Source organism: Bactrocera neohumeralis, chromosome 4, assembly GCF_024586455.1.
Source record: "Bactrocera neohumeralis isolate Rockhampton chromosome 4, APGP_CSIRO_Bneo_wtdbg2-racon-allhic-juicebox.fasta_v2, whole genome shotgun sequence".
NCBI lineage: Eukaryota > Metazoa > Arthropoda > Insecta > Diptera > Tephritidae > Bactrocera > Bactrocera neohumeralis.
Genome location: NC_065921.1, coordinates 10,009,151 through 10,022,155, shown reverse-complemented (window position 1 = coordinate 10,022,155; position 13,005 = coordinate 10,009,151). Strand labels below are relative to the sequence as shown.

The following is a 13,005-nucleotide window of genomic DNA, read 5'->3' as shown; positions in this document are numbered from 1 at the left end:
ATTCATTGGCAACCTGCTGGTGGCTCAGCCAAGTTATTGAATATAAACATTAAATAAAATGCTTGTTGTTATTACGTAGGCCAATTACATTACAGGTTGCCCGCATGTTTACACGCGTATTATGTGCAAACATACATACATATAGTATATACATACATACAAATAGTATATGTTGCTTCTAACAATCTTAAGACGTGCTGGCGAGACACACCGACAGACAGCCGCAGTGATGACATCAACGCTTTCCATTTCGACCAATCTGCCGACACCAACAAACGCTTTTGTTTTTCACGTCAATAATTTTGTTTTCTTCTTGTTGTTGTACTTAGACGAAATTTGAGTAAAATTCTTCGCTTTTTTGTTTTTGTTATGTTAATAGTATTTGAGACAATGCCACATTGCGTCTAACTGTGCGCAAATGGATGTGCGTGTGTGTGTTTGACGGCATTTGATGGCGTTTGGGCAACGACGCATCGCGGGGGGCGCTCAAGCTCGTAGCGCCAAGAAAATGCGTAGGCTCAAAGCAGCAATAATTCCACACAAATATGTATGTATGTATGTTTATATAAATTTCTATATACAAACAAGTGGCTATGCATACATATTAGAATTTGTCAGCGGCAAAAGCGTGAAAAACAGCCAAAATAGTACAAAAAAAAAAATATAGAGTGGAGCCAGAGTTAATACAAAAAAAAGAGATATTTCGTGGGGCCAGAGATTTAGTTTTTTTATTTTTATTTATTAGTCTTACTATTATATTTTTGTTGTAATATTTTAAATTTTTTTAGTTTTATTATCAGTTGTTAGCACTTGTACCGATTAACATATGAAATTTAGCTATTTTCCATTACTTTTCATTTCTATTCCAATTCGTGTGGAGCAAATGGCTTATCAAGCTGCTGGATGTTTTATTCGAAATTATTAGTTTTTTTATTTCTATCTGTTTTACTCATTATATTTTGGCATTGAAAGTAGTTTTATTTTGGAAAGACTAGTTCAAGTTGATGTGTGTGTATTTTGTACCAGATGTTTGCCAAAAAAATGGAAATTTGTTCCAATTTGAGCACATTAAGTAAAAACTGTTTAATATTTCCAGATATTACCAGATCACTGTGGTTTTCTTTCACAATAGTTTAAACAATAAATAATACAGAGTTATGACTTCGTTAGCGAAATTTCAAAATTTAAACTTTGAGGTAACAAAAATCTATAAAATTAAGTAACTACAATAATTTCCTAAATTTTTGGAGCAATATAATCCTAAATTCTGGTAGAATTAAACCATTAGTATACTGCCCAAAAATAATAAACATTTACTTTATATAAAAAATCATCTACTGAAAACATTCAGCTTTTGTAACACCCAGACCACTATCATGAAAGGATTCTCTCTGAATTTCAATTATATATCTCATACTTTTACCCATATTTTCGGTAAAAAGTCATATATTGGATAGTCGAAAAAGACTTTCATTTTGTCGTTTATCTCCAGTGCAACCAATCGCATTGTGTCATACCATATAATGTTGGAAAGGTGAGATTTTAAGTTCCATTTATCCAAAAAAAATTATATTCGGGAAAAAAGGGAAGAATGCCACGTAAGCCACCAATGAAATTCGTAAAGTTTACGGAGACGATGCTGTATCAGTTCGTGTAGCACAATAATGCTTCGCTCGTTTCCGTTCTGGAAACTTCGATGCGAAAAATGCACCTCGCTCTAGTCGACCTATCGTTGAAGAAGTCGATTAAATTAGGGAAAAGATTGACCAGGACCGTTTCATAAGCAGCCATGACCTTGCTAATGAACTTAACATTCATGATAAAACGGTTTTAAACCATTTAAAGATGGCTGACCACAAAAAGAAAGTCGATGTTTGGATACCACATGAATTTTCTGAGAAAATTCAATGGATCGAATTAACATCTGCTATTCTTTGTTGAAACGAAATGAAATCGAATCATTTCTGAAACGATTGATTCTGTATTTTACTGTTAACAACTGATGAGATTGAAGCAATCGGAAAAACTGGCCAGAACTGATCAATAGAAAGTGCTTCGTCTTCCATTCGGACAACGCTAAACCACACACATTTTTGATGACTCGGCAAAAACTAGAAGAGCTTGGCTGGGAAGTTTTGATGCATCCACCATTTAGCTCTGACTTTGCACCATCGTACTACTGTTTGTTTCGGTCAATGCAAAGTCCCTTAATAGAGTAAAGTTGGCTTCACGAGAAGCCTGTGAAAATTACTTGTTGCAGTTTTTCGCCGAGAAACCAGAAAAGTTTAACCCTGATGGAATAATGTGTCTAGCGAAAAAATGGCAAAAAGTGCTCTATCAAAATGATATATATTTGGTTTGATGTACCTAGTTCATTGTACATATAGAAAAAAATTAGTTGAAGTTTGAAATACGACGACTTTTTCCACTACCAATATTTCAATTCATAGCAGTAATATTTATAGTACTATTTAACTTTTAAAAATTGCTTTCAACCATGGCGTAGGCCGCAATCACTGCAGCAAGTCTTTTTAGTACCTTGGAAAAATAGCGAATAACCCACAAGAAATATTTTTCTTTTTTATTTTTTTGTGTAAATTTTTCAATAATTTTTTATAAATACTTATAGCATATAGTCGAAATTTTAGCATTCTACAAAAATTACGTTTTGTTTAGCCGATCACACGAAATGTGCCCTTAAATTTCCCATCGAAAAGAAAAAGCGTTTGGTCTATCATGTAAAAAAGTTGTAAGGTCTGTATATGTTTATAAGCATAATGTAAACGAATAATGTTGTGATTATGTTCTCGCTAAAGTATTTATATTTTTTATAATAAACAATTGTATTTTATTCTACTTATACAAACTTTACATTATACTAAGAATGTTATTAACATTTTTGGCCTAGATTCATCAATTTGAAGTATTGGAATGTTTCACATACTTGTAATATACTAAAAATATAAACCTTAAAATCAAATCTAGAAGAAAAAGAATATAAAAAAAAATTTATTGTTATTATACTGTTTCCGAAAACTCAAAAATGTAGTCTGTCTGACTACAATTTACTATACTAAATTCGATTTTTAGAACATTACGTTATACTTTTATAAATTACATATATAATAATATACTCATCCAATCTGGGTCAAACAAAAAAAAGCACAAAAAATTACAAGATAAGCGAACTATTATTAGTTAAGTGAAATTTTTAATCAAAAGTAAATAATTTCGCAAAAGCAGAGATAATTCAAGAGCTATCAGCAATACTCAAGCGAATATATGTATGCATAGATGCTTCAAAAGAGCACACTTAGTAGAAATTTGTAATGATTTTAAACACATATTTGCAGTGACGTAATGAATTTCTGCTTTTCTAAGCTTTCAAAATAGGTAAACCACTTCAACTCGAAAGTAGGGGACTGACGCATGAAGATACGGCAGACTTGCAAATACGATTGAGTGCAAAAATGTGTACAATAAAGTGTGCAAATTAAACATGAGAATTGGGAGTGTATTATGCAATAATGGCAGTATGCTGACTTGAACGAGTTTGAATAAATAGAGGACGTGGCGTATACTTAATGTGAAAAGTATTGACATTTCAGAATCAGATTTCACATTTAGTATCTTTATAAAAAACAAACAAAAGTCAATGCTCTTTATTGATAGAAAAATAATAGTTATTAATTTAGATTAAATAATATTAGCAATAATAAATTTTTTCATAGAAATTCTCTTCCAGAGAAAGGTCAACTGAAGATTTACAATAATCGAATTTGAAACATTTTCTCAAAAAGGTTAGACCTTTGGCTATAATTCAGAGTAATTGATAAAAAAAAACAAAATTCTTGTCTTCCTTGGCATACATACCAAAATGAGTAGCCAAAAAAATGCTACTCCTATTGAGTTAGTCTGAGATCAGTGATGTCTAAACATCCTTTTTCTTTTTTCCCTATTTTTTTTAACAGGAGAAAGCAGAGACAATGACAATTTATGGTAAATATGCGAATCACAGAAGCTTAAAGCGATAGTTTACGAAAAAAGCTACTTGCAAGGTGTGGCTTTAACAAAGCTATGCAGTTCTATCCAATAGAGGATAGTGTATGTTCCAGCTGAACACGTGAACCAAAATTCGCAGGTATTTTTTTTCAACGCGAAAAGTTGGCCAAGAGATTTTTTCTATGGAAAAACAAAAATCAGCCAGGAATTTGTTTGAATATTGTATTCCCTATAGCATCACGACTACAGAATCATTTTAAAAGTACTTTTTTGAGAGTCTACTTTATTATGAACATATTTAAGTATTTGAGTGACTCAAAGCACTCGGCAAAAGTCATGAAGAATCATTGAGAAAATGCGAATCCTTTATTTACCTTTGAAAATGACTATAACACCGAAGAAGTTAAAAAAACAGTGCTTTAAAATCATAGTGTTGACATCAGAGAGATAGCAGAGGCTCTCAACAACTCTTATGGATCGACTTAACAGATTTTGGTTAATATTTTAGTTAATATTTTGATTAAAATTTTGGGTAGAAAGCTTGTCAATGCTAAACCAAAAGACCCGCATATTTGTGGAAAAACGATGTATGAGGTTTGGAACCATACATTAATTAAATTCATAGTTGTTGGTCGCGTTGACATCAGAGAGATAACAGAGGTTTTCAACAACTCTTATGGGTCGACTTAACAGATTTTGGTTAATATTTTGGATAGGAAGGAAACATTCATCACACTTATAGACGTTGGTTTATAAATATGACCACGAAACTCTCCTCTGACGCACTAACATGCTTGTATTGCTTCATTAACAAAAAATGTCAGTCCGGGTCAATTTTGATCAGACGCTATTTCTGCCGAATTGCAAAACCTTCATTAGAAAATAATTTATTGTAAATAAAAGCGCTTCAGCATAATTTTATAAACACGCTCGATTTAGATTTTTAAGTAGCCCTGAAAATCAAAAAACACCAAATTACAGTAATTTATTTATATATGTAAACAGCTTTTCCAAATATTGGCCCTTAACATTTTGCGTCATTTAAAGTACGAATAAAATTAGGCATATACACACACACACACATATATATATATACATATGTATATGCCACCTTAGTACTTGGCCTCCGTGGAATTTATGGCGTATTCGGGTGTCATAAGCTCACGTGCATACTCGTAGGGCAGTAAGTACATACATATACATACATATTTATGTACATATGTATTTTCTACAACTTTACAAATATACTATGTATGTGTATATACGCTTTTTCATAATAGACAGTTGTGTAATTTGAACTCAGCACACACTGCAGTTGCGCCCACCTCGTAAGTTTACAGTTTTCTGCAACTACAACAGCAACAATACCAAAACCAGCAATTTTAACCGCAAGTCAAACAAATCAGCGGCATTTGCTCAGCAAAGTAAAGTAAACCGAAAAATCGCAACAAATGAAGTGCACATAGCAACAACAACAGCAATTAAACACACTCGCACACGCAGCGAACAGCGGTGTATTTAAAGCCAGCCACATACATGTATGGTATGTGTAGATGTGTACTTGTATGTCTGGGGCTTAATTTTCATAAGCGGCATTTGTTTGCCGCCCATTTGTTTACGTTTGTTCACGCTTTGCTTTGAGCGCCTGCAGTTTTCCGAATGTTTTTAGTATTTATTGCTTTTTGTTTTTAAGTTTTCGACCAACTTATGTTGTTATTTTTGTTGTATTGACACGTCAAGGTGTGTAAATTCGAAATACTCGTACATAACTCAAAATAAATAGCACGCGCCAACAGACCAACTGAATAAATGAATGAAACAACGAGCGAGCGCTTGACTCGCAGCAATGAATGGTGGCTTGAGTCAATGATCGCGCTGCTAGAATGACAAGCCACATTTAAGACACACACATACATGAATACACAGCGTGGTGTAAAAGCTTTGTAACTACTTGGCATAAGTTGATTTGTTGTTGTTTGTTGTTTAATCGTTTTTCTATTGCTGCTTTGCATGTGTCTTATAATATGCTGCGGTGTTGTTATTGTTATTATTGATGCTGTTGTTGTTATTATTATTATTGTTGTTGTTATTATTATTGTTGTTGTTGTTGTATTTCATATAGCGCTGCAATATTTTTTTAGTACCGCAACTGTTGCAATTTAATAGCTTTGCACTTTGCGCTTGCAGTCGCCGTTTAATATTGACAGTGAAGGTAAGTTACCCATACGCCATGGCGTACACACACATGCGCGGAGTTTTATGCGGTTATGCAAATTAATTGAAGTAATTTCAGTTTGCGCTGTTATATTACCGTTCGTTTTATGTAAATATATTTTGTTCTCAAGCACTGTGAAGTCGATTTTCATCAAGCGTTTCTAATTGCTTGTCAGCGCTTATATAAAATATAAATAATTTAATTTACAAAAATATATTTATTTTCACAGATTTTAATAAGTAGCTGCTATTTTATTTTACAAACACACCTTCAATGCTTGTAGCCGGCAGTAAACCGCGCCTTTTGCATAGACAAACACACCAACACAAACACAAACGAAGATTTTTATTAAGGTTGGTGTAAGTGCGTAGGCCCAAACGTTACTCATACGCCCGCGCAAATTAATTTTTAGAACCTTTTTTGTTTATTTCATGTAAGGCTGTATTCATTGTGAAAGGGAGTGTTATAAAAGTTTATTTTTGTATGTAAATTAATATAATTAGGTACGGAAATCACACCTTGTTTAAACAAATAGTTTTATTCATTCACATATAATTTCGAAAACAACAAAAATATTTACTTTAAATTAAAAAAACCAAAAAAGAACGGTTACTGATTGCTACAAAATATAAGAATAGTTCTAAAGACGATGTCTTAAAGTAATAAAATTGCGAAAACATTCACTGTTAATGATTTTTGCCATGGAGTTTACTTGAATTTTTGGGTTTCCAATGGAATCACGGCTACGGAATGGTTGGAAGTTTTGCAAAAGTTTTTTTAGTAAATTTACTTAATCAGGAACACAAGTAATTGAGTGGCAAAAAGCATTAAATGAAGGTCATGGAAACTGCCTCATTCTCGGAAGAAACCGTTGAAGGAGAGGGGCAGTGATCTTCTGCACGGATGGGTTAAAGCATAGGGGGAAGGTTCATGGAGGAGTTTACTGTCAGGATCTCTCTATCAACTCCAATTTCATACTTCCTGACTATTGTAGTGTCTTCCAGGCCGAGATTGGAGCCATTAAGGTAGCAATGGAGGTAGCAATAGAGAAGTGACCATCCACTCAAATAGCAGAGCGGCGATACTAGCATTGAGCTCATTAACAGTGCGTTCAGGGCTGGTTCAAGAGTGCCTAACCTCGCTATAAATGTCTTTGCGATAAGACTGGTACGGATGCAGGCGCTGTCGCAAAAACCTTTTGGCCCAAAATCGATCGCAAGAGATCGAGTGATCTCTTAGCTCTCAGTACGACTAGCCTTACCCTTGTTTTGGGGTTTTTATCGGGCCATTGCCCCATTAGCGTCCACGCCCTAACAACAGACGCCATCTGCAGAAGCCAATAGAAGCCATTTGCTGAAGACAAAGAATATGAGGTTGAAACAAGTGTGTCAACCCTTCATTCTTGACTGTCCCGCGTTTGAATTGATTTGATATACTACTAAACTAAATTTGATCAGACGACAGAAAAGAGAATATTGTCACTTAAAATTGAGAAAATAAAAAAAAAGTATGTGTAAAAAAGATTTATTCATAACCTAATAGCACGGTCTGTTGTTGCTTTAAAAAAACTAACAATTTGGTGTCACTGACATCTGTCAAACTATCTGTCATGATAAAAGAGCTCGATTCAATTGAAAGTAAAAAGTGTGATTACTGAAACCAATATTTCAAAACATAAAATATTACAAAAAAATTAAACAATTCACTTTCAGTTACTCACCGCATAGAGGATATCCCAAATCAAAGAAAATACTTTCAGAGTTTTTGTTGAACACGCCATGCTTGTTGCTATTTCTTTATTTACAATTCACTAAAAAATAAAATAAGAAATTTGAAATGAAAGTAAAGTCGAAATAATTCTAAATTTCGCGGCGCTTGTTCGTCGAAAACTATATACAATTATATACACAGTATGTGTACACATTCGAAATCGGCGAAAACAGAAACCGTCACATCAAAGTTGGCAAAGTAAACACCGCGGAAAAGCGAGCAAAATGTGAAAACACAAATAAAGATGACAAAATCGAATGGAAAATTCGTACATTTCGGCATATTTTTAAACGCCTGCCACTCTTCTACACTATATATGCACGAAAGTCCATACGAATGTCCATTGTCCACCAGTGTTTATTTTCGGAAACGCGCTTGCTTCGATTCTCGACTGAAATTCTGCAAATTTCCAAAAACCAAAATTAGCAAACGAAATTAGAATTCACATAAATTTGCATTGCACTTTGCTAACAGAGCGCACAGTGTTCCATTTAAGCACGCAATGCCCCGCTCTGATGGCCCCTTTAACGCTTATCTCTAAAAGCACTTAGACACTGTTGCAACTATTTTCATAGAAGTTTTTGAGTATTTTTTATCGCATTTCACACAAATCGCGCGCAAAATTCATTTCACTGAAAAAAAATTTGAATTTGTCTCACACTAAACCGTTATTACCGTGAAATGCTAGCGAATTGGAAAACCATCAACGGCGCCAAACGCGAATAGACTGAAACTACCTACACCTCCAACGCGACTATTTCGCCGCCGCCGCTAATAATTTTACTTTACTTTTGCTTTTGCTTATTTGATTTAGATTCTTCGCTTTTGCTTTTTGCCTCAACCAAAATTGTGTTTACCACTTTTTAGCGTGATTCTTTACATTTGCGATTCCAACTGCTTGCGAGCATAACAACAAATATTTAACTGAGAAATTTTTGCATGGAATTAATTGAGAATGAAACGAGCAAAGGCAAACTATTCTTAACTTTGCTCAAAGTGAGCTCGTTGACCCTGCAAGAAAAATTTACTGCATATGTAGTTTTTTAATGTATAAGTATAATTTTAATATATTATATTACTGTTATATTTAAACACTTACACCGTTAGAGCTAATTTCAAACTCAGTTAAGTTGTTGCTATTTTCAATTTTTTTTTTTTAGATTATACAAAAGTCGAAAAAGGCAATGGAAATCTTTCTTATCATTTTTGATAAAACTTACCTTACGGATGTCTACTTTTTTAAAAAGCCTTTCGATCTTTAAAAAAAACAGATATTTTGACATGAACCTTTTCAATCAAAAATTGAGCCCTTTTTCCGATATTAAGAAAAAAAAAGTTACAAACAATTGCAGTACTTTTTAATCATAAATGGTAAGTTTATCCGAAAATTCTTGAGAGAAAAAACATTTTTATTAAAGATAAAAATAACAAGTAAGGAAGGGCTAAGTTCGGGTGCCACCGAACATTTTATACTCTTGCAACTTGCAAGAATCAAAGCCAGGAAAATACTTTAAGGCGTAAAACCAATCGTATAGTAAGCCAGCGGGATGTTCGAAAATCTCGATATTAGTTATTCAGGGACTAGGCCAAGTTTTTGCTCAAATTTAACTATTTTTGGCATAAAGATACATTGTATGTGTAAAACACGCTCTCTTATTTCCACTGAGATAACTCACACATTGGCCGATATATGCGGCACAAAGTCACCCAGAAGTTCGAAAATCTTTATTTTAAGTATATGGAGGCTAAGAGAAGTATTGGTCCGATTCAACCCGTTTTTTGCATACAGACATACCAATATAAAAGAAGGATTATGCCCTAATTTCAGTTATACATATATCACACATTGACCGACATTTTCGATCAAATGTCAACTGTAGGTATCGGGGTCTGAATATTCGGTACCTAGGGGCTTGAAAAGTTTTTATTGGATTTAAACAATTTTTGGTCATCAGATTGACACACACTAAAGACATAATTACTGCAAAGTTTTATCTCGTTATATTAATTTCACCTTGATTTGTGTCCTGGAAACTGAACGAATCAAGTGGAACATAAAAATGTGCTATATTGAAAGTAGCCGCGGTTGTTGTCCGATTTCGTCCGTTGTAACAATGTAATTTAAGAATGTAAGAACCAAACCTTTTTCCAAAGAAAATGTAGCCTTTTAACTTTAAAGAACTCAAACTTCCTCCGTTACTTTCTCTTCCCGCGCCAGATCGCCCGTAAATTATCTAACCTTTCATTTTTCTTATTTCATCTTACTTTTTCAATGCGTTTTTCCCACAATGATTTTTTTCACTTTTACAATTTCCAAATTATTCAGCTTTCGCCTATAAGGGGAAAAAAATAAATCAGAATAATAATCTAAAATTTATTTAGAAATCTTTTTAATGCAAAAGTTATTACAATATTCGATTCTGCTTATTAAAATTCTTAAACAGTTGTTAAAATAAGATTAACAGACGATGCGCACCCACTTAACCAACAGTAATACAGTAAAAGTGGAAGAATACAATCCCTATTTATATTTTATTTAATCAATAAGATCACTCAATATCCCAATATTCTTAACAATAATTTAATATTCACATACACACATATATTACTTAAGCTGCCACAAGATAAAATGTATTTCAAGTTTTTGAGAAACAAAATTTACAATGACTATTTTGAACTTCAATCTAACTTAAAATCAAAATAAAAGTTGTTTTGTTTTTACCTGTTGCCCTCAACTCAGCTAGATAAGCTTAAAGATTTTTAAATTTTGTATAACATTAAAATAATAAAAAATACTAAGTATTCAATTTACCATTTTCAAAGATTTCTCTATAAAATACACCTAATTTAATTCTTTACAAATATCTGTTGCTACTACTTTTCATATTCTTTCTCCAAAAATAATCTAAACTGCAAAGCAATAAATTTTCCTACAGAGTACATTAACTTAGAATATGAGTACATATGTACATACACACGCACCAACATGCTCCAGTGTGTAATTCATTGAGTACCCGTCGAAACGAAATGGCATGAAACACTTTTGGCGTAGACTAATTCAATGTAAAGACTTGCCCGCTCCCAATTTGATTTTTGTTGTGCACGTGGGATCTTTCGACTTATCGGAGGTCAACTAAAATTAGCAAAACAAATAGTCGCTGGAGAGAGCAGTCTAAATGTTGTTGCTTTTGAGCAAATAGAAGAAAAAGGCAATACTGCATACACATTTGAAGCATACTTTTAGGCGGTTGGTAAAATTACGTATCTGCGCATGTGTAGGTAGGTTACTTTACCAACATAAAATTTATAGATAAACAACAGTTTTATAACATATAGTAAATAACATATTTACTTCAAGTTTTGTGGAGCTATTGACAAATGCAACCTTATTGCCACCGACTGTAGAGAAGAGTAGGAAAAGTCGGCGTGGACTCACCATCTTCGCTCTGACTTCAGTTACGAAAGTGAAAAAGATAATGACATCTCAGTGTCTTAGTCTGCATACTGGAGAGTGTTACCTCCATAACTTCGGTATGCTGCGAAAATCAGCGACTAGGTCACCTCTTAGGGTCCTTCAAGAGTATGCTACAGTCTTGAAACCTTTTCGAATATTACACCTATCGGAAAGCTCCCCAAACTCTTCATACGCAGGCATCTCTCACAGTCCCACAGTTTCCTTATACCGAGTTGATGAAGAGTGCTCTCAGAGAGCATGAGTGCAAGTCGAGTAGAAAACCGTTAAGCAGTCGGTTGTGATTGCAGCTTCTCGACGTCATACGTTCCCTGTGTTTGTTGCTTGCTGTACAGAGGCAGGCGCGTACCCACGCTACAACAGATTAATGGTTCGAGTTGATGTCGTTCGTACAAGTATCGATCTGGTTTTGAACTTTCGATCCAGAGACAGCCAAATAGCTTGATAAATTTTCTTGCGCTGGAATCTATTACTACAGACAATCAAAGAAGTATTTCGGACCCCTTGCGTTCGTTCAGCTTGAACCCATTTGTGTAGGTTTCGCCATGGAGGCTGAGTTTTCCAACTGTTCTACCAAAGATGCCCATAAAGTCGTAATAAGCGCGTTCCAGCCGCCCGTCCATCGTATTTCTTGATTGACATCACAGCCTTTACTTTTACAAAAACAAAAAAAAACAGCTGGGCAGCTGCACATTCCCAATTTAAGGACCGGACATTCCAGGTGCATGCCCTTACATCATTATTCTTATTACGAGGCCGTTGTTTCTTTTTCAGTTAGAGCGGTTGGGTCCCAAACACACTGCACAATCTCGCTCCGCGAGTTGTATAAAGTTTTATACACATTTACATACAAGTATGTGTATAGAAACCCGCTTTTTTTAACACCAACATCCGCTCGCTGCAATTAGACTTCAGCGAACTTTTACCCAAATATGTCGGAATGGCTCCGCTGAAGCTTCCACGTTTTAGTAGCTCCACACGGTTTGGCTACCAAATCTTACACAAGGGTTGCTCACGTTTCTACGGTGCGTAAGGACGCAAAGTTAGAACGCAAGAGGAGGACGTCCTCGCCGCGCACACTGGGTATAGCCCTACGACTGTAACCCCCAAATTAATTAAGTGCATTAAAACTCCGCAAATTTACATTTTTTTTAATTGAATAAAATGTCTCCTCAAACCAAAAAAATGAATTTCTTTCTTTTTTACGAAATAATGAAAACCTACAACAATCATATCTGTAAAAGGCTTATCGCCCGCAAAGCGTAACGCAATTGATAAGTTTGCACTTGATAAACGCAGTTATGTTGTCAAGTGAAATGAAAGCCCCACACATATTATAATGTTTTGGTAAAATAATATTTTTCGTAATTTTCAAAAAATTTATTAGTTTTAAATAATGAAAACATATTAGTAAACTTGGTTCTGTGATCTGATTTCGAACAAAGTCTCCAGATCAGTTGAAGCGCGCAATTTTGATCTTATTGATGATCATATTTTTTCTTATAAGATATTAAATGGGAAATTCAAACCAATTGATGATAAATTG

At 34.1% G+C, this 13,005-nt stretch overlaps 2 protein-coding genes across 2 annotated transcripts in view; one reads left to right on the top strand and one right to left on the bottom strand.

Moving 5' to 3' along the window:
- The window catches only part of LOC126754792 (protein late bloomer), a 28,696-nt gene extending 19,946 nt beyond the window's left edge, over window positions 1–8,750 (bottom strand). The window contains exons 1-2 of the mRNA XM_050466915.1: window positions 8,663–8,750; window positions 7,938–8,027 (exon numbers count right to left, since the gene is read on the bottom strand). Coding sequence (XP_050322872.1) covers window positions 7,938–7,997 — 60 coding nt within the window. The 5' untranslated portion in view covers window positions 7,998–8,027; window positions 8,663–8,750. The remainder of the gene's footprint in view (window positions 1–7,937; window positions 8,028–8,662) is intronic.
- The window catches only part of LOC126754776 (sialin), a 441,635-nt gene that overhangs the window by 24,502 nt on the left and 404,128 nt on the right, over window positions 1–13,005 (top strand). The gene's annotated exons all lie outside the window — the stretch shown is intronic.